This window comes from Notechis scutatus, chromosome 11 (genome assembly GCF_049901735.1).
Source record: "Notechis scutatus isolate UNSWTSFEM ecotype Mainland chromosome 11, rNotScu1.2, whole genome shotgun sequence".
NCBI classification, from domain to species: Eukaryota; Metazoa; Chordata; class Lepidosauria; order Squamata; family Elapidae; genus Notechis; species Notechis scutatus.
This window is the reverse complement of record NC_142019.1, coordinates 12421806-12442204: the sequence shown is the minus strand read 5'-3', so window position 1 is coordinate 12442204 and position 20399 is coordinate 12421806. Positions and strand designations below refer to the sequence as shown.

Here is a 20399-nt window from a genome sequence, read left to right as displayed (position 1 = left end):
ATCCCATTTCTCTCTTTTCTTCATTTGGTACGCTTGGCAGATTATTCTTGCAAAATAGCAAACTGGAATGCGTAGAAAATGAAAACAGTATCCTCGGCCAAGGAGGAAGTGGAACAGTTATCTATCGGGCACAATATCAAGGGAAACCGGTAGCCATCAAGCGTTTTCAGATTAAAAAATATAATACTTCTGCCAATTCAGCAACAGGTAAGGAAGCCAGTGTTGAGCAATGTGGAAGAGTGGCTCTTTTAAAGTTTAGTTTAGTTTATTGTATTGTCATTGCACCTCATACAACAAAATTAAATACCATCTTCAGTGTACAGTATGACTATGAAAATAAACACAAACACACATCCTTCACACTCCACACATTGAACCGAGAACCCTGACACCACACCAACACTGCACTATACAGTAGAATTCAAAAGAGCTACTTTCCTGGTATAGAAGCTATTTTTCAGCCTAATTGTCCTTGTTTTTATTATTCTGTATCGTCTGCCAGATGGTAATAGTTCAAAAAAAGGGTGCCCAGGATGAGATGGATCTTTGAGAATGTTTTGAACTTTCGTAAGGCAGCGGGAGCTATAAAGCTCTTCCAAAGAGGGGAGAGGGCAACCCATGATCTTCTGGGCAATGACATTAACCCTCTGGAGTGCTGTCCTATCTGCCACTGTGCAATTGGCAAGCCATACACAGGTGCAGTAAGTTAAGATACTCTCTATGGTGCAGTGGTAGGTCACCAGCAGTTTTTCATTCAGTTTTTCATTCAGAGCTGAGAAGCCTCAGGGTAGTATAATCTCTGCTGGGCCCTTTTGACCAGTGCTGCAATGTGAGTACCCCAGGTCAGGTCCTCTTTTATGGTAACACCCAGAAACTTAAAACTGGCCACTTGCTCCCCTCGGTCTCCATTGATAAGCAAAGGCTGGATGTCTGATCTGTTCCTATAAGTTCCTTGACAGTGGTGGGATTCAATTTTTTTTACTACCGGTTCTGTGGGTGTGGCTTGGTGGGTGTGGCAGGGGAAGGATACTGTAAAATCTCCAGTCAGAGGTGGGATTTTCTGGTTCTCCGAACTACTCAAAATTTTCGCTACCGGTTCTCCAGAACTGGTCAGAACCTGCTGAATACCACCTCTGCTCCTTGGTCTTATTGGTGTTGAGGACCAAGTTATTGTTTCAAAAAAGCAACCGATTTTTTCTCCTTCCACGTGTAGGCAAATGTTTCCCCTTTTGGGGGGTAACAGCAGCACCGGTTTAAATGTAGCCTTTAGAGCAGGGGTCTCCAACTTTCTGAACTTTAAGACTTGTGGATTTCAACTCCCTGAATTCCTCCTCCAGTCATGTTAGCTCAGGAATTCTGGGAGTTGAAGTCCACAAGTATTAAACTTGCCAAGTTGAAGACCCCTGCTCTATACCCATTTGCACCACTCGGGTGACCCTGAGGACACAGTTAAACTTCCAGGTGACCTCAATGGCTGTCTAAAATAAGGGTCTTCAAACTTGGCATGTTTAAGACTTGTGGACTTCAATTCCCAGAATTCCTGAGCTAACATGACTGGAGGAGGAATTCTGGGAGTTGAAGTCCACAAGTCATAAAGCTGTCAAGTTTGAAGACCCCTGGTCTAAAAGAATGCAAATGACCAACTGTCTGCAAGGAATATCAATCCTTCCATTCCCCACCATCCAGTCAAAGCTGAAGAAGCTTCTTGGATGAGAAGTGAAATGTCTTCAAAGAAAAAACAAGAAAGTTGCCGCCTGAAATAAAGTATCTTTGGGACACAAGTCTTAAAGTTGACAAGGTTGGAGACCCCTGCTTTCGAGCTTATCTAGAAACTAACTCCATTAATGGAACAAGAGGTAAGAGTTTGGGCTGTGGGAACCCAGTTTATGGAAGCAGGCAAATAGGAATTAAAAGCAGATACCTCCAACTTGCTTACTGCAGAACAAGAAACAAGAAGAAAAATGTGGTGTGGATTGGAAAAAAATGGTTTTGAATGTAGAGAATTTATGAAGGAATCTTAAAAACCTCCAGTGATGAAGCACTTACAACTTTTGAAGGCAAGCTGTTCCACTGATTAACGGTGAGAACAATTAATCAGTGGAACAGCTTGCCTCCAGAAGTTGTAAGTGCTCCATTACTGGAGGTGTTTAAGAAGAGGCTGGACAGCCACTTGTCTGGAATGGTATAAGGTGTCCTGCTTGAGCAGGGAGTTGGATTACAAGACCTCCAAGGTCCCTTCCAGCTCTGTTCTGATTGATTGATTGATTGATTGATTGATTGAAGCTTTCTTCTGCAGACCTTTCATCTATTCTTACTCAGTTTCACAGAGACAATTGATGAGGTCATCCTGTCTTACATCATGCCTTCCTCCTCAGATGCATATTGAAAGCATCTGAGTATAATTAAAATACAGAATGCAAGACTCTAATATATCCCAAAGTGGTGCATTGCAAAGTGGGCAGTTGTTACGAGTTGACCGCTGCTTGCAAATTCATCCTGCAGAAGCAACTATTGGGGCCAGTGGCTTACAAGAGGCCTTTGGACATCCCTAAATGAGAATGCAGGATTTCATGGGCTTGGGATATGATCCAAAAGTGTGGACCTTATACACACGTCTGTTTTTCTTTGCACAGACACCATGCTGAGGCATCTACGGGCGATGGATGCCATGAAGAGCTTCTCGGAGTTCCGTCAAGAGGCCAGCATGCTCCACTCATTGCAATACCCCTGTGTGGTCTCCTTGATTGGGATCAGCATCCACCCGCTCAGCTTGGCCTTAGAACTGGCTCCTTTGGGCAGCCTGACCACTGTACTCTCAGAAAACTCTAAAGGTAAAAGAAAGACCTTCTGCCCAGAGATGTCCACCATGGGATCCTTAGCCAAAATTGCACAAGTATTCTTTGATTTATGACCACAATTGAGCCCAAAATTAATGGGGGACAGTTGTTAAGTGAGTTTTGCCCCATTTTACAACTTTTCTTGCCGCAGTTGTTAAATGAATCACTACAGTTGTTAAGTTAACAACATGGTTGTTAAGTTAATCTGGCTTCCCCATTGACTTTGCTTATCACAAGATCAGAAAAGATGTGTGATGCCGGGACAATCATCATAAATATGAACCCATTGCCAAGTTTTGATCATGTGACCATGGGGATGCCACAACGGTTGTAACTATGAGAACAGGCATAAGTTACTTTTATCCAGGCTGTGACTTTGAACAGTCCCTAAATGAATGGATTTAAGTTGAGGACCAGCTGCACTTTCAGACTTGCAAAATTCTATCAGTGTAGCTTTGCAATAAAATGGATTTTATTTGGTCATTATTCTTTTCTGATTTATCTGGTGAGGTCTTATCAATCTTGCAAGTCTGAAGGTACATCCTCCTGCCATCTCATTTATAGCCCAAGAAACTAGGGAGAATGTCTTCTGAACTTCTTGCCCTGCCCACTATCCAACTGTGGGCTATACCAGTGGTCGCCAACTGGTGGTCCGCGAGAAAATGTTAGTGGTCCGCAGAGAAATGTCCCCCCCCCAAGCACCCCCCCCCAAAGCAATTAATCCAGGCTGCACAGGAATACAAAGCTGTGCCGCCCACATGGCCTGCCCACCCACTGGCCCCCACCCTTCAGCCAAGTGCAAACCTTACCTTGAGTAGAGCCATGCGAGCTGGAGCTGGAAGCTAAGACCAACGGTGGGGAGGGAAATCCGCCCTGGGGTGGCTTGCTGACGTTGGTGGGAAAGTTGGTCCCATATTCCAGAGCTGCAGTAGTCACAGGACTGGCCCTTTGGTCATCCCAGAGCAACTCCTCCAGTCCATGGCAGGCCGGTGCACCCAGGTGGAGGAGCAGCTGCTCCGGGATGACCAAAGGGCCAGTCCTGTGACTACTTCAGCTCTGGAATATGGGACCGACTTTCCCACCAACGTCAGCAAGCCACCATCAGTCAAAATTCATATCAGTGGTCCGCAGGATTTAAAATTATGAGTTTGGTGGTCCCTGAGGTCCAAAAGGTTGGTGACCCCTGGGCTATACTATCCCTTATCTGAGTAGTAGCATCTCGTCATCTGAGCTCCCATCTGACTCACATATCATTACACATTTGAGGTAGATATTAGTGTAGCTGACAATCAGATTGTCATGTTTGAAGCGTGCTTTTGCTGTTGCTTCTCAGCTTGCCAACGAACCAGGTGGGAGGGAAGGATGAGATGGAATGTAGGCTCCAGTCATCAAGAAGATGAGCCATGAGAGCCAAGGACACTTGTGTTTGCCAATACCAAAGACTTTTTCTCATAACAATACAATGATATTCAATTGGACAATGAGACCTGCACTAACAGGAGGAGGGAAAATCCTATACTTTAATTATGTGCACGGGAATTAGCTAGATCTGTTTTTGCCCTCATCAGTGCTGAAATGATGTACTCAATAAAGTTTTGCATTCAGAGATTGGATCGTCTCGACCGTGCCTGTTTTAGTTGAGTTCTTCAGCTGGAACGTTGACATAGATGGTCTTTTCTCTTGTCTTTTGCTCTAGGAGCTTCCTTTGTACCTTTGGGACATATGCTGACCTTCAAGATCGCCTATCAGATTGCTGCAGGCCTGGCCTACCTTCACAAGAAGAAAATCATTTTCTGCGACTTGAAATCTGACAACATCCTTGTGTGGTCTTTAGACGTGAAGGAAAGCATCAACATCAAACTATCTGACTATGGGATATCTCGTCAGTCCTTCCATGAAGGAGCTTTGGGGGTGGAGGGTACTCCTGGCTATCAGGCTCCAGAGATACGACCTCGCATCGTCTATGATGAAAAGGTACATGCATAGAAGGTGCCATGGCAGGCTCTGCCATTCAAACTGCAATTCATGACCCATCTATAGCCAGAGTCAAGATTCTATTTCCCATCAACATGACAACAAGTGAAATTATATATAGGAGCTGCAGTGGCGCAGTGGTTAGAGGGCAGTACTGCAGGCTACTTCTGCTGACTGCCGGCTGCCTGCAATTTGGCAGTTCAAATCTCACCAGGCTCAAGTTTGACTCAGCCTTCCATCCTTCTGAGGTGGGTAAAATGAGGATCCAAAATTGTTGGGGGCAATAAGCTGACCCTTTAAACTGCTTAGAAAGGGCTGTAAAGCACTATACAATAAGTCTAAGTGCTATTGCTCTATGTTCTTGACTGTTCAATCTTTTTTTTTGCAAGCAATTTTTTATAAAAAAAAAAAAAATTCTTGTCCCTGACTTCAACATTAGGACACACAGAGAAATAACAGAGCAGTTGTATCTGACTGACATTGCATTCAGTCTTAAATGGGATTTACATCCGCTTTATGTTGAAATGTGACAGTGTTTTTCCCCAGTGTCTCTTAATTTTGCATCTTAATGTTATTTTTTCTCCTGTTAGGTTTCCCACCACCCCCACCTTTGCATTGATTGTTATTCTAGGCTTTGGAAATAAATGGAAAGCCAAAAAGTGTTGTATAAAGAAAGGGGCAAACAATCTGGTGAAATACAACTCCCACAATCACATGGTCAGGGACAGGGGGGGGGATGCAAATATTTTTACTACCAGTTCTGTGGGGGTGGATAGGTGGGCATGGCTAGGTGGATGCGGCCATGTGACTGGGTGGGCATGACTTCTTTTTTTGCAGCACCCCTCCCCCACACTCCAGGGTTGTTGTTGTTTTGCCTCCTAGGCCTCAGGGAAGCCTGGGAGGCTGTTTTTGCTCCCAGGAGGCTTCCCTGAGTCCCAGGAGGCAAAAAACGGAGCATGGGGAGGCACGCAACACACACACAAACACACCGTGTGCCCCTTTTTGCCTTCTGGACTTCAGGGAAGCCTCCTGGGCAAAGCAGTAAGACAACGAGGAGGATCCCGGCAGAGCTGATCGTCAGGAGGAAAAAAGAAAAAGAAAAGAAAAACCTGGGTAGCTGTTTTTTTACTAGTGGTTCGGCCGAACAGTAACATTTTTTGCTACCGGTTCACTCGAACCAGGCCGAACCGATAGAATACCACCACTGATCAGGGAGCTCTGTAGAGTTGATTCTCACTTCCTTGCCTTCCCCAATTACCATGACTTTGCACTGATTGTTATTCCAGGCTTTGGAAATAAACAGAAAGCCAAGAATGATGTATAAAGGAAGGGGCCAGCAACCTGGTGAAATACAACTCCTACAATCCCGTGCTGATAGGATCAGGGAACTTTGCAGCATTGATACTCATTTCCTTGCCTTCCCCACTGCTATGTTTCTGAATCTCAGTTTCTCTGTTCTGCTCTGGCTTAGGTGGACATGTTTTCATATGGAATGGTGTTGTATGAGCTGCTGTCGGGGCAACGACCCGTCCTGGGACAACATCAACTGCAAATTTCAAAGAAACTCTCCAAGGGGATTCGGCCCGTCCTGGGCCAGGCAGAAGAAGTGCAGTTTCATCGACTGCAGGCTCTCATGATGGAGTGTTGGGACACCAAACCTGAAAAGGTACAAGAGAATTTTGGTGTTTAGGCAGTGATGTCTGATATCTTTCTGAGCTTAAAGAAACGTAGAGCACAGCTAGTCCATCTTGGCCAGCATTCTATATCTAACAGTGACTAGATAGATAATTCCACAAAGCATCCATACAAAGTCTTTTTATTGGTTCATCAGGCATCCTCAATATAACTTACAGTTACGTCGAGATTCATCTCAATGTCCAACTCTTTGCATAGCTGACTTTCTGGTATAAAAGGATGGTAATCTTTTATCCCTTTCATCTCATATCGTAGGAGCAGGGGTAGAGATGCTAGTACAAGGCTGGGTTCAGGTAAGAGTGCAGGAACCTCCCCCAACCCACCAAGGGTCAATTCAGTGACCAATCAGGATTACAGATGTGGCCACATGACATGCACTACATTTCCCAGGGTACCTTAACTACATTTACCATGATGGATTCCCTTAAGGGGACAGCTCCCAATTCCTAACTAACTATACCAATTCCCATTAACTATATACTGGCTGGACAGCACAGTGACCAACTGAATGTTCACATCCTATTTGATTGTTGCCTATATAAGAGGGTGAGAGACAGGTCCCTCGGTCTATATACCAAACAAATGACCCATTGGGATCCCCATATCAAAATAGTTTCCCTTTTGTGTGGCCAGAATCTGAAAATAACATTTAACACAGCACAAGACTTAAGCAAAATGGTTCAGTTGAGATCTGCATATATGGGACCGATTGGGGTAGATTGCAGGGGTGACACCGAAAGATAATCTATATATATATATATATATACCATTCATGCATCATCACAAAATCTCTAGAACCATAAAGCCTACAAACTTGAAATTTGGCATGTATGTTTCTCTTGGCTTCTAGGTGATCACTAAGAAAGAATTTTTCTATTCCCCCTCCCCACCTGAAAAGAAATCTGTTCCAAATGCAAAACATAAGCAAAGGAGAGGAGTTTCAGTTTCTTTTTAGTGTCACAGCACCAAGCAGCTTTAGTACAGTACAGTTTAGCTAAGCCACGCCCAGGCACCTTGCTGTCTCCTTCTTGCTCACACAGCAAATACTGTTTCAGTTTCTCAACTCTCTCACACACTGACAAGAGGCTAGCCAGATGAATACGGATGGATGCTGGTAGGTAGAGGCAGATTTTTTTTCCCTTATTTTCCTCCTCAAAAACTAAGGTTGACCACATAATTTTGTAGCGAAGCACAGATATCAAGCTAGTTTTATCATATTTTATCTATATTTTAAATTATTGTATTCTATTCCAAGTTCATTTTGGACTATATTTTATTCCAATTTTATTTTAAATTGTATTTTATCCCATTCCATTTTAAATTGCTCTTATCAAATTTTAGTAATAATTTGTTTCTGGAACTTTGCACTTTGATAAGGCTCAAGGGCTAATCAATAGATAAAGACTAATAAAGGCCAACTGAAACCCTAAAGAGAAGACGTGATACATGGAATCCCTCTGAACTTGAATGTTGGACTCCAAGATTCTTGGAGACCAAAAATACAGGCAGTCCTCGATTTACAACAGTTTGATTAGTGACGGAAGTTACAACGGCATTGGAAAAATAATACTTATGGCCATTTTTTCACACTTACAACTGTTGCAGCATCCCTGTGATCACATGATCAAAATCCAGACACTTGGCAACTGACTCATATTTATGACGGTTGCACTGTCCGAGTGATCTCCTTTTGCAACCTTCTGACCAGCAATGTCAATGGGGAAGCCAGATTCACTTAACAACCATGTTGCTAACTTAATAACTGTCGGGATTCTCTTAACAACTGTGGCAAGAAAGGTCGTAAAATGGGACAAAACCCACTGAACAAATGTTTCACTTAGCAACAGAAAGTTTGGGCTCCATTGTAGTCGTAAGTCGAGGACTACCTGCAGAGCATAACAAGTTGGGATTCCTCAAATTAGCCTTGTCCATGCATGTTATCCGTATATGTCAGATAAAAATCCCATCTTCTCGGCCAACTATTTGGTCCATCTAAGCGAGACACTGCAATCGTGGCTCAGGGCACCTGCAAGGCATTTTTTGTTCGTTGTTGCTACAGCACTCATATTGTAAATTAACAAATGCTTCAGTCTTTCTATGGTCCTTGGTTGTGTCATAAGATGGGAGCGCATGTCAGGCTGAATAATAGTTTCTTGAAACTATGATTTTTGGGGCAAGATGCAGCCTTGATGGCTTAGTATATAAATCCAGCCTGTAAATACAGACAGAGTTCTGAACAGGGCTCAGTGGTTGTGCAATGGCTAGAATGCAGTATTGCAGGCTACTTCTGCTGACTGCCCACTGCCAGCAGTTCAATCCTGACTGGCTCAAGATTGACTCAGCCTTCCATGTTTCCAAGGTGGGTAAAATGAGGATCCAGATTGTTGGGGCCAATACGCTGACTCTAAAACTGCTTAGAGCACTGTGAAGCGGTATATAAGTGCTGCTATTGCTATATAATTTCATTCTTCATGTCTAACCTTCCTTTTATACAGCGGCCACTGGCCATTTCAGTTATAGGACAAATGAAAAGTCCTTCCTTTGCCACATTCATGTACTGCTTGCCCTGTGGGAAACAGTCTTTCTTCTCTTCTCAAGGACAAGACCACAGTGTAGTATTCTGGGATGAGAAGGAAGATACAAGGTTTGTATTTAAAAAAAAACATTTACATTGTGCTCTGCAATGTAAATAGATTGTTTGCTCAGTATTTCTTGAGTTGTGGATAGTGATGCTTTCCTCAAACACTGTATGAAGGTGTTTTTTTCCTTCTTCACCCTCTTTTCTTATTACAAACACTGTAATTTGTGGTGTTCTTGGTGCTCTCTGAGCTTGGTGGTTTATTTTCAGACATTTCATTACCCAACTAGGTAACATCATCAGTTCACCATTGATGTCACCTAGTTGGGCAATGAAACATTTACAAGATAACCACCAAGCTCAGAGAGCACCAAGGACCCCACAGTTCAACCCTGAGCTACGAATATTTTCTTCTGTTGATACCTGCAATTTGTTTTGCTCTCATATCCTGCCTGTAGGTCCTGAAGAACATGGCCTTTAGTTTAGTGGTTGGAAATTATGGGTATTATTTCCCAACCCATATGGAAGGCATCCTATGGAGGTAGCTGATGCAATGTCTGAGATCTTTTGGGATGCCTCAAACAGGAAAGAAGTCAATGGTCCATTTGGTCCCCATTAGAACATGATCTATTGGACCATTAGAAAAAGAACCATCTAGGTGGCAAGATGGTCTTGAAATAAATGTTTTCACAGTTTGAACCTTCCAAATTTGGCAACTTGAGGTATCCATGCTTTCCTCAAAAGGGTTTCTTAACCTTCTATAAATTCATTACAAATTCCCTGAGATCATTTTGGGCTAACAAAATGACAATTATATACAGGACTAAAGTAAATTGACCAGGTTGAGAATAATGGATTACCCATTTTCAACTGGTTTCAACAATCCCCATTCTTCACTGTTTTCTGGTTGCTTGCATTTGTGTATTTTCATGCAGAGCAACAAACCAAAACAGCACATCTGATTCAAATTCTTAGCTGCATAATGTTGTCTCTTTGTTGTCTCCAGTCTTTTAAAGATGTCCAGTAGCCAGTGATTATATTTATGCGTTCTTTGTGGTTTTCCCTTGCAAACACAAACAGTGTCATCTTCGAGTTAATAGAAAAACAAGCTCTTTGTTCCTCTTTGGAAAAGTTATCCTCATACATCGTTTGAAGATGGGTCTACAAACATTATGGATAATCTAACTTAACTTTGCTTTGGGTTACATACATAAATTGTGGACATGGAAGATGCGTAGCAGGACAAAAATCCAAGTTGGGGTAGTGCAGAGTATCAGTGCACGACATTAGAATTGCTGGTTGGGCCAAGCATCCTCAGTCAGGAAAACATAGATTTGGTGTTCACACTGGGGCAAAAAGAAAAAGAAAATGGTAGGAAGGAAAATTGTTTGAAATGGTATAGATCAGGGTCCCCAACCGCCGGTCCGCGGACCGGTACCGGGTCATGGAACAAGCCTTACCGGGCCGCTGGTTGCTGGGCGCCGCCATCTTTTTGGTAAAAAAGCAATTTTTAAGTCAAAAAGATGGCAGCGCCAGCTTGGTGAGCTTTTCCGGGTAGAAAGCCATTTCTACCCGAAAAAGCTCACCAGAAGCGCTAGCGCCATTTGACGAAAATCACTTCCGTGACGCCACGGAAGTGATTTTTCGCAAAAAGATGGCGGCGCCCAGCTGACGCTGAACCGGGCGCGGCGCCAGCTGACGCTGAACCGGGCCGCGCGGCGTCGAAAGGTTGGGGATCCCTGGTATAGATTGTCTGACCTGAACAGGGGTTTGGAGTAGAAGACCTCCAAGGTTCCTTTTCCAGCTCTATTCTGATTAATAAAAAATTGATAAAAGACACAAATAATGAAATGGAGCTAAGAAGGCTAAAGGCTAAGATTGCCTTATATTGTTTATATTACATATAATTACCTTGTTGAATGACATGCCCTCCATCTTCTCTTCAAAGTAAGAGTTCTTATAGCAGGGGGAGGAATAATAAGAAATTAATAGTGACCATAGGAACTGATGTGGCGGATTGGTTAGAGTGTTGGACCAGGATGGGAAGAAGTAAATTTAAGTTCATCTTCAACTATGAAAGTCCACTGAGCCATTTTGTTTTCTTTAACCTCCCTCACAGGTGTATGGGAAAAATGAGAGGAGAGAATACTTTGTAATCTCCTGGAAGAAAAGGCTAAGTAGTAATCTGATCAATTGATCAGATCAATTGATCAGTAATCTGATCAATAAACTATGATGAGATATATATTTTGTAGGAAAAAAGACCCAAACCCATACAGAATTGTGGTTTTTCTTTGCTTCTCATTGATGCTGTCCTGTACCTTTTGATTTAATTCCCCTTTCCTGATTTCAGGAACTACACTGTAGTAAATACAGAGAAAGGATTCATAGAGGTTTCCAAAATGAGTTGTCCAGGAATGAAGCTATGCTGCCAGTTGAAACTTCAGAACTCTCTTTGGACTGCAACAGAGGTGTGTCTCAACCCATCTGTTCTGAATTTGAACTCTTTTCTTCTCTGTAAAGGAGACTTTATACCATCCCAGACTATTTGTCTAGTCTATTTCTTAAAACCTCCAGTGATGGAGCACCCATAGCTCCTGGAGGCAAGATGTTGCACTGATTAATTGTTTTCACTGTAAGAAAATTTATCCATATTTCTTGGTTGGATCTCTCTTTAACAAGCTTCCACCCTGTTACTTCTTGTCCTTCTCTCTGGTGCTTTGGAAAATAAGTCAATTCCCTTTTCTCTGTGATAGTACAATTGAACCTACTGCAACCAAGGTTTCAAATGAGTAGCTTGCATTCCATATCGCTTTTCTTCCTATTTTCTGTTCTTAACAATAGATGGTAAAGGAAAGCAAAAATGTTGACTTTTCTTGGAATTTCCAGATGACTTTTTATTCTATATCAATGTTTTGCCTCTTCCATGGAATGCTAAAGCCCATCTTAACACCATCTCACTCCCTGGGTTTCCCCATCACAATTCTGTTTGTCAATTCCAATTACAGAAAATAGTTTTAAAAGAGCGCAAAGTGGAATGTTGCACCTTTCTTTCCACCATTTAAAGTGACCTCATTACAATTAACTAGTGCTGATGTTTTCTCTTTAATCCTGACTTAGTAAAAGAGATTCTAAATGTCAGAAGATTTTTTTTTTTTTTGATAAAATATCTTTAATGTAATTTAAGAAATGGATACACAGAATCTTCACCATTAAATTTTTTGGCTATAATGAGATGCATAACTCTCCGCTTTTCTTGCAAACTGCTACTCTGTATTTTCATCCTTGAAAAAAAGATAGTTTTAAACACTATCTAAATCCATTTTCCTTTTGATCTCTTACAGGACCAGAAGATTTACATATATAGTTTACAAGGAATGTGTCCTCTGAAGGCTCCACAGAAAGGCATAGACACTCCAGCTGTTGTCACCTGCTTTCTTGCGGTGCCTTTGATGAAAAAGGTAAAGAGATTTCAAACACAAGACAATCATAACTTCCAAGCACACCCAAAATAAAGTTTGAATGTTCTTTATTTTTGTCTTAGAACAGCTGAAGATACAAGAATGGCTGTCGATTTAATGGCAGAATTAAAGCAATACCTCCACCTGCTGATAGGTTGGAGAATTAATTAAGCCCCCTGTTTGAGTGCACATTTCGTGCTGATTATCTGAGAGCTAAATTTGGGGATTGAGTCAGGACAAAATTTGAGGGTGGTGCTAGCATGTTGGGGTAGATGTGGGTATGATATAATGGAACTGAAAACTACTAAGATATTGTAACGTTGAAATGAATCCATAAGTCACACGGTAAGATTCTTTTAAGCATATTTCTATGTATAATTGGTTGGTTTGTTTATTTATATCCCACCTTTATTAGTACTTAAGGTGGAAATCTATTCCCTCTCCTATTTTCCCCATAACAACAACCCTGTTTGGGCTGAGAAAAGGGACTGGCCCAGGTCACTCAGCTGGCTTTCGTGGCTAAGGTGGGACTTGAACTCACACTCTCTTGCTCTCTGGTGCCTTAACCACTAGACCACACTGCTTCTCTTTGATTACTTTTTACTATTTGCTCACTTTGACCAGATATTATTTTGACAAAGCTTCTAGAGGTCTTAGTTTGCTGTTGCACCAAGAGAAGAAACCCAATACTATAATGCATATCCTGCACAACTAGAAAACAAGTATTACTTTGCAATGCCCAATCTTTGGTTGACATGATTATACAATAAAAAAGTTTCTCTTTGGATTGCTACTTGGTTTACTCAAAGACTGAACTCTGCAATAAATAAATATCTAATAAAGGGTATCCTTATCACTTGGCCACACTCTTGATTTGACAGTCACTGTAAGTCTTGATTAATGAAAAATATAATTCTCAAGTTGCTACTACGGCTCAAAAGTTGCATTCCTTCAGGTCTATAATACATGGCATGGCCAATCTTAGTTTACCAAAATATCAGCAGAATCAAAATTTTATTATCATCATCCTCATCCTCATGTCATCACCATTTACTAATAGTAGCTACTTGGTTTTATGGTTTTATAATTTATGTTTTTTATAAGTCTGGGTTTTATTGTTGTGTTACCGAGAGTTGTTGATTTTTTTAAAAAAGTTGGGCAGCCATACAATCTAAGTTATGTGTCACTTTTCATACTGATTATCATATCATTTATCTCAGTCAGTGACCTGATCTTCTGAGTATCTTACTAAGTGAGTATTTTACTAAGCAAACAGTCTATCCTGGTCTTTCCTGTGTTAGTTCAGCAACCATGAACAGAATTAGGAAAAGAAAAAAGAAATTATAACAGTCCCAGTTTCATTTCTCCTTTTTTTTTTTCCTCCAAAACTATTCTTAAAGGCATCTTTGGAACAATATCTTACTTTCAAATGTCTTTGGAACTAAAAAAGTTTGATCAGCTGGCCTTTGCTAGGAATGTTAAAGCTGTTTAAACACACTTTGTTTTCCTGTATGGATCATGCAGAGGTGGGTGGAATATGTGGAAATTCTGCCTCAAAGGTAATTATTTTTCCACTCCAGATCTTACAATGGTGTATTTTCTTTCTCCTTTCTTCACTGGGAATTTGTCACAGAGGTTTTTATAGGGAGGCTCATGGATTATTTTTGTGATCTGAGCCATCTTTTTTTACACTTTTTATTCATTTTATCTCCCTGGTGGATATTTTAAACTCCTTTTTTTAGCAAGATGGATTGTTCTCTCAAAGAATTTTACATTAGTCACTGAAACAGCAGGAGAGCATTATTTAAAGATATATTGAAATGATAGCCACTGTAATGATACACAGCAAGATTAATTACTTGCCATTTAATACTTGGTTATATCCTGATTGTACAGCATGAAAGTGAAGATTAGCCAACTTCAAGCTTTCTTTTAGTGTTCATTTCAACTGTTGTCCCTTGATTTCCATCTTCTTTTATGTGCCATACTCCAAATTTGTTTGCCTTGTCTGAGGTTCATACAGAGAAATTTAGCTTTAATCAGTTGAGAGAGTGCCTCTTATTCCTGATTGTTTAATTGGAGAGTATAGCATCTGCCAAGATGTCATTATGCCAATGACCTCATTGTGAATCATCTGTGTAACTGCATTATTATTAAAATTATGTACATGCAAGAGAAATATTCCTTGCATCAAGATCCACCATCCTCAGGATTCTGAGTTGACAAAAATATGCAGCATATATCAGATTGTTCACAAATGATGCCCTCCAGACTGGATTACAGCTCTCTGAATTTTCTTCCCAGTATATAAGGATGCTACCAGATGGAAGAAGTTCTATGGGTAATCCTCGATTTATAATGGTTCATTTATTGACCTTTCAAAGTTACAACTGTCAGCGTTCCAGCAAACCTCCACTCCAACCAATAACTCCGAGACAGACATCTTCTCAAAAGTTCTTTTTATTTTGGATAATAAACTGACACAACTGGGAAATCCCGAATCTGAAAGTTCCGGGCTTCCTTGCAAAAAGTAAAAACTACAAATCCACTGCCTGCACCCATCATCACATCACATGCCCCAATCACCATCCATCCCAACTTGAGATTTCCTCTCACTTATGTGCCAAATAACATGACCTTGAATTAGAAAAAGAATGTTATTATGTCTAACTACATACACTCCAAGAAATTCCCCCCTCCCACTTTTCCAGGCTCAAAATGTGGCAGCGTGGGAGCATCTGGTCTCAATATGGCTTCCAACGTTGACAACAACGGCATTGAAAAAAGTGACTTACTGTACGGCTGTTTTTCACACTTATGATCATTACAGCCTCCCCATGGTCACGTGATCAAAATTCAGATGCTTGACAACTGACTCATATTTATGACAGATGCAGTGTGCCAGGGTCACATGATCCCCTTTTGGGACCTTCTGGCGAGCAAAGTCAACGGGGAAGCCAGCTTCACTTAACAACTCTGTTACTAATTTAATAACTGCAGTGATTCACTTAACAAAGGTGGCAAGAAAGGTCGTAACACCGGGTAAAATTCACTTAGCAAATGTTTCACTTAGCAACATAAATTTGGGGCTACCTGTATTTTGTTTATTGATGTGATATTATATTACGTGGGCTAAAGAGTTATTAAGAAAACAAATCAGACAACGTTTATTACAGTCGAAGACCAGAGCTAGTTAAAACTCAAGGAATATCCAGTTAGAAATTCTGGGGTAAGATAATAAATAAAATCTATATTAAAATCGTAATTGGCGGCCAGATTAAAGAATTATTAAGAAGGTTATTATTGATATTAATTATTAAGAAGAAATCAGAAACTGCCACGTACTTTAGGAAGATATTACTAGATGGCCCCTTGATCCTTTATAGGTGGTCCTCGACTTACAACTGGTCAGCGTTCGAAGTTACAGCGGCACTGAAAAAAGCAACTTATGACCATTTTTCACATGACCGTTGTAGTGTCCCCATGGTCACATGATTTACATTCAGGTACTTGTCCAATGTTTCATATTTATGATGGTCGCAGTGTCCCAGGCTGGCATGATCCCCTTCTGCGACCTTCTGTTGTGGTTAGCCGGCAGCAGGTGCAGACGGCTGAGGAGAGCGAGGACTCGGATGAGGGACTAGAACCATTAGGGAGTGGACTGCTGCCTTCAGAGATTGTGGGGGCTGGCAGCAGCAATGAGGAGGTTCCCGAGGAGCCTGTGCCAAGTGCGCGTGCATGCAGGGTTGTTTGTAGGAAAGAGCAACCCTGCGTGCACGCGCAGCAGCACAGGTGACTCAGGAATAAGGCCGCAAGGTAATAGACCCTCCTTCAAGAAGATAAAAGCCAGCTGTGATGTGAACGTTCTTTGCAGGAAGCAAAAACATTTTGAAACTCCAGCCTCATGGACATTGCAGTATCTTAGTTGGTATTTGAAGACTCATGTGTTGTGAAATATTTCTTATCTGTGATTCTTGGCAGCCTCGCACAGTTTTGGCAAGGTTTGTGCTTATCAAAGTTAATTAGTTTGCAGCAGCCTTTTAACTGGGGATTCGTAAGACTCATTAAAAGGTTTCTGTTCCCTTTGATTATTGTTTGTCTTATTGGAAAAGGGTTTGGGCCAGAACACCTTCTGACAAGCAAAGTCAATGGGGAAAACCAAATTCACTTAACAACCGGGTCACTAATTTAAGAACTGCAGGGATTCGCTTAACGAACGTGGTGAGAAAAGTCTAAAAGGGGGGCAAAACTCGCCTTTCTCACTTAACAACATAAATTTTGGGGGGGGGGCTCAGTTGTGGCCATAAGTTGAGGATTAGCTGTACTCTGCTCAAAACTGTAGGTGCTCAAAACCTTTATCTAGTATTTGTGTTTGTCTACCTTTAGAACTGCTACGTGGTCCTGGCTGGCTTATCTGATGGACTGATTGCAGTTTTCCAAGTCACAAGTGGCGCCCTGGAGGACAATTGCTGCTATCTTTGCTCCCACATGGCAAACCGTTCCTTGTTCAATATCAGCGATGACGACCCCCGCCAGAATCCTTACTCTGTGAAAGCCATGGAAATGGCCAACAACGGAGCAGAGGTCTGGTACAGCAATGGCCCTGGTATCCTTATCATAAACTGCAAAGCCATGGAGATCACCAGGCGACTGGAGCCCTACAGTTTGCCATCCACTGTGGTGTCCATTGTGTGCAGCTCCGATTGCAACGGGGAAGAAGTGACCTGGTGTTTAGACGATGCCACCAACTTCCTGGTGATGTACTACACCTCTACCTATCAGCTCTGTGCCCGATACTTCTGTGGGGATCGTAGCCCCCTGAGGGACATGTTCACAATTCAACAGCCTTCAACTTTGATTCCTACAACACTAACTGCAAACAGGGATGTGGCTCCTGAGAGCACCTCTTTGGCCAATGTGAGCATCCTTCAGAGCCGAGAACTTGGCACTCAAATACTAAACCATCAGGACTCCATGACAGACTACTGCTCTGTGTCCTCTTACTCACCATCATCTCCTAGCAGGATGCTGAGATCTTCCTCAAGTCTCCCAAGCTCTCCCACAAGTTCTTCCAGCACACCTTTCTTGACCGACTGTGAAGAGCTCAACAAGCTTCAAGAGCCAAACCTTCCATTGGAGAAAACTGAAACGTTTCTCCAAGCTATGCAGATCCTACCTGTAAAAGATCTCTTGTGGATTCCCAGGTAAATTGGATTGGGAACCACAGGGAGCACAGTTCCTTCAGAGCTCACTAGAATTGGGAGCTGTGCTAATTGTTTAGATGTTCCCATGCTTCCAGATAAATTGTTTTGGAAAATCATGGCCATCTCGGGGAAGTTTCAATGCACATCTTAATTGCATTTAGAGCCATAGCAATTTCTGAAGTTCTCATATTCTCATATAAATTGTGTTGGGAACCATAGGAAAGGCATGAAATTTAATTGAAAAACTCGCTATCGCCTTCCCTCGCTATTTAAAGATTTTATTATGGTGATATTTTTCATTGACATTCTCATACATCAAGGAGCAGAACAATTGTTGTTAGTTGCGAAGTCGTGTCCGACCCATCGCAACCCCATGGACAACGTTCCTCCAGGCCTTCCTGTCCTCTACCATCCTCTGGAGTCCATTTAAGCTCACACCTACTGCTTCAGTGACTCCATCCAGCCACCTCATTCTCTGCCATCCCCTTCTTCTTCTATTGCCCTCAATCTTTCCCAGCATTAGGCTCTTCTCCAGCGAGTCCTTCCTTCTCATGAGGCAGCCATAGTCTTTGAGTTTCATCTTCAGGATCTGGCCTTCTCAAGAGCCGTCAGAATTGATCTCCTCTAGGACTGACCAGTTGGATCGCCTTGCAGTCCAAAGGACTCGCAGGAGTCTTCTCCAGCACTAGAGTTCAAAGGCCTCCATTCTTTGGCGCTCAGCAGAACAATATTAATGTTCAAAATTTCATGCCACAAAAAATGGCCAGTGGTCCAGACTAGACAAATTCTTTAAAAAGCTTATATTAACCTAAGGTTCTTTTTCCCAATGTCTAATGAATCCTGATGGTCAGATGACATTTATGGGGGAGGGGAAATTATTCTTTCACACCCTACTTTTGGGTTCTGTGTAAAGATCTAGTTGCCCACTTTGGGGAACAAGACAATGGAGTAAATAAAGTCTGGATCTGATTTTTCCATTATTAATGGCTGAATTAACATCAAGGAAGAGAAAAAGCAAAACTATGCATCTGGAAATGCCAGTTAAGATCGGCCTCTTCCACAAACACTTCTTTATTTTATTTATTTATTTGATTTGCCAATTGTTTACAAGATAATAAGTATAAGTGTATACATAGTTGTGAATACATGAAATGGGTACATATAAGAAAAATAAAAGAATAAGAGAAACAATAGGACAGGGACGGTAGGCACGTTGGTGCGCTTATGCACGCCCCCTCTTGTTTCCTTCGGATGTCTCCCGAAGTCCCATAATCAGCTTCTTTCTCCATTCTAGGCAAGGTGGTGATATCATTGTGATTGGCTTGGAAAAGGAAGCCATCTCTCAGCGAGGAAGAGTCATTGCTGTGCTGAAGGCTGTGGAGCTGGCCTCCTATGGGTAAGGGGGAACTGGAAAGACAACTGATGCTGGGAGTGACTGGCCCACAGTCAAAAGGTTAATTTTAGGCAGGGAAAGGGAAGGGCTGCCAGGCAAGGATCATTTTCTGCACCAAGACGAACCCTAAGCTGAAGTTAACTTCATAACCAATAGTGATAGAAGAAAAATGTATCTACTGTATCAGATGCGAAGTATCAGGACCACATGTTATCTCCAGTTAGTCTGATGTATTGCTCATGCCTATACACAAGAATATGGTCAACTAACAGTCAGCACTAAATTGATGCTTGGTAAGAGTCAACGGAATTCAAGTGGGGTTGTACTTAGAGCATTTGTGGGAATGTAATGACTCTAGGCTGATTACTCTCTTAACTCCACCTCTCCAGGCTCTGCCTGTCCTTCTGCTACAGTATGCTAAAAACGAGGAAGAACCTGAACTCCTAGTTTAGAGAATTGACTTCTAGAAACTATCACCTCTCCTCACCCTATTCATGCAGCATGGAGAAGGCTTTGCGTGGTTTAGAAGAAAACAGAACGTTCCAGGGTTCTCTGGAATGGCCCATTCCTCAATTGACCGGTTGTGCATATCCATACTTTAAAACATTACATTTTTTACACACTGTTGATTCAGTTCTATTCAAGGAAAGCAATCTATCCTTCTGAGAGCTGGGTACATTATGCAAGTTTGTTTGCTTTTATCGCTGCATATTTTATTCCTGATTTTTAAATCGGCACAATTGAGAAATGGGGAACATAGGACGTTTGAACATTTGGCCCATAAGACTCTAAATAATTCCTACGGAGCCACAATTTATGAGAATAATCTAAACCACTGAGTGGATGGCAGGTTTCTTAATCCTGGAATATGTTGTCAATTAGTTCAGGGGTGGGCTTCAAAAATTTCAGCAAAAGGTTCTCTGCCCGGTTGCTGGGTGGGCGTGGCCATGGTGGGCGTGGCCTAGTCAGCCTCCTGCACCATGGCAGGCGGGGGGCGTTTTTGCCCTCCCCATGTTCCTGAGGCTTTCCTCAAGCTTCTGGGAGGGTGAAAACGGGCCCATTTCCGGCCTTCCTGAACTTCCGGGCGGCCTGTTTTTTGCCCTCCCCGAGCTTCTGCGCATACCCTGCCCTTACCTGCACCCAAAACAGGCCGTGTGGGGACTCCTGGGAGGGGAGGGGCGATTGGGGCCAGGCAGGAGTGGGATTTAGGGGTTCTCCTAACTGCACAGAATCTTAGCTAGGGACTCTCCTGAACCC

General features: G+C 42.1%; 1 protein-coding gene across 3 annotated transcripts in view; it reads left to right on the top strand.

Annotated features, from left to right (window-relative positions):
- LRRK1 (leucine rich repeat kinase 1) overlaps positions 1 to 20399 on the top strand; it is an 89476-nt gene that overhangs the window by 61155 nt on the left and 7922 nt on the right. For 2 of the 3 annotated variants that reach the window (XM_087972796.1, XM_087972795.1), the window contains 9 exons: positions 41 to 207; positions 2634 to 2831; positions 4534 to 4811; positions 6283 to 6477; positions 9002 to 9150; positions 11438 to 11555; positions 12429 to 12545; positions 16932 to 17749; positions 19044 to 19145. In XM_087972796.1, coding sequence (XP_087828922.1) covers positions 41 to 207; positions 2634 to 2831; positions 4534 to 4811; positions 6283 to 6477; positions 9002 to 9150; positions 11438 to 11555; positions 12429 to 12545; positions 16932 to 17749; positions 19044 to 19145 — 2142 coding nt within the window. Of the gene's footprint in view, positions 1 to 40; positions 208 to 2633; positions 2832 to 4533; positions 4812 to 6282; positions 6478 to 9001; positions 9151 to 11437; positions 11556 to 12428; positions 12546 to 15931; positions 16052 to 16931; positions 17750 to 19043; positions 19146 to 20399 lie in introns of those variants that run through there. The other variant, XR_015750798.1, reaches the window with a different exon arrangement.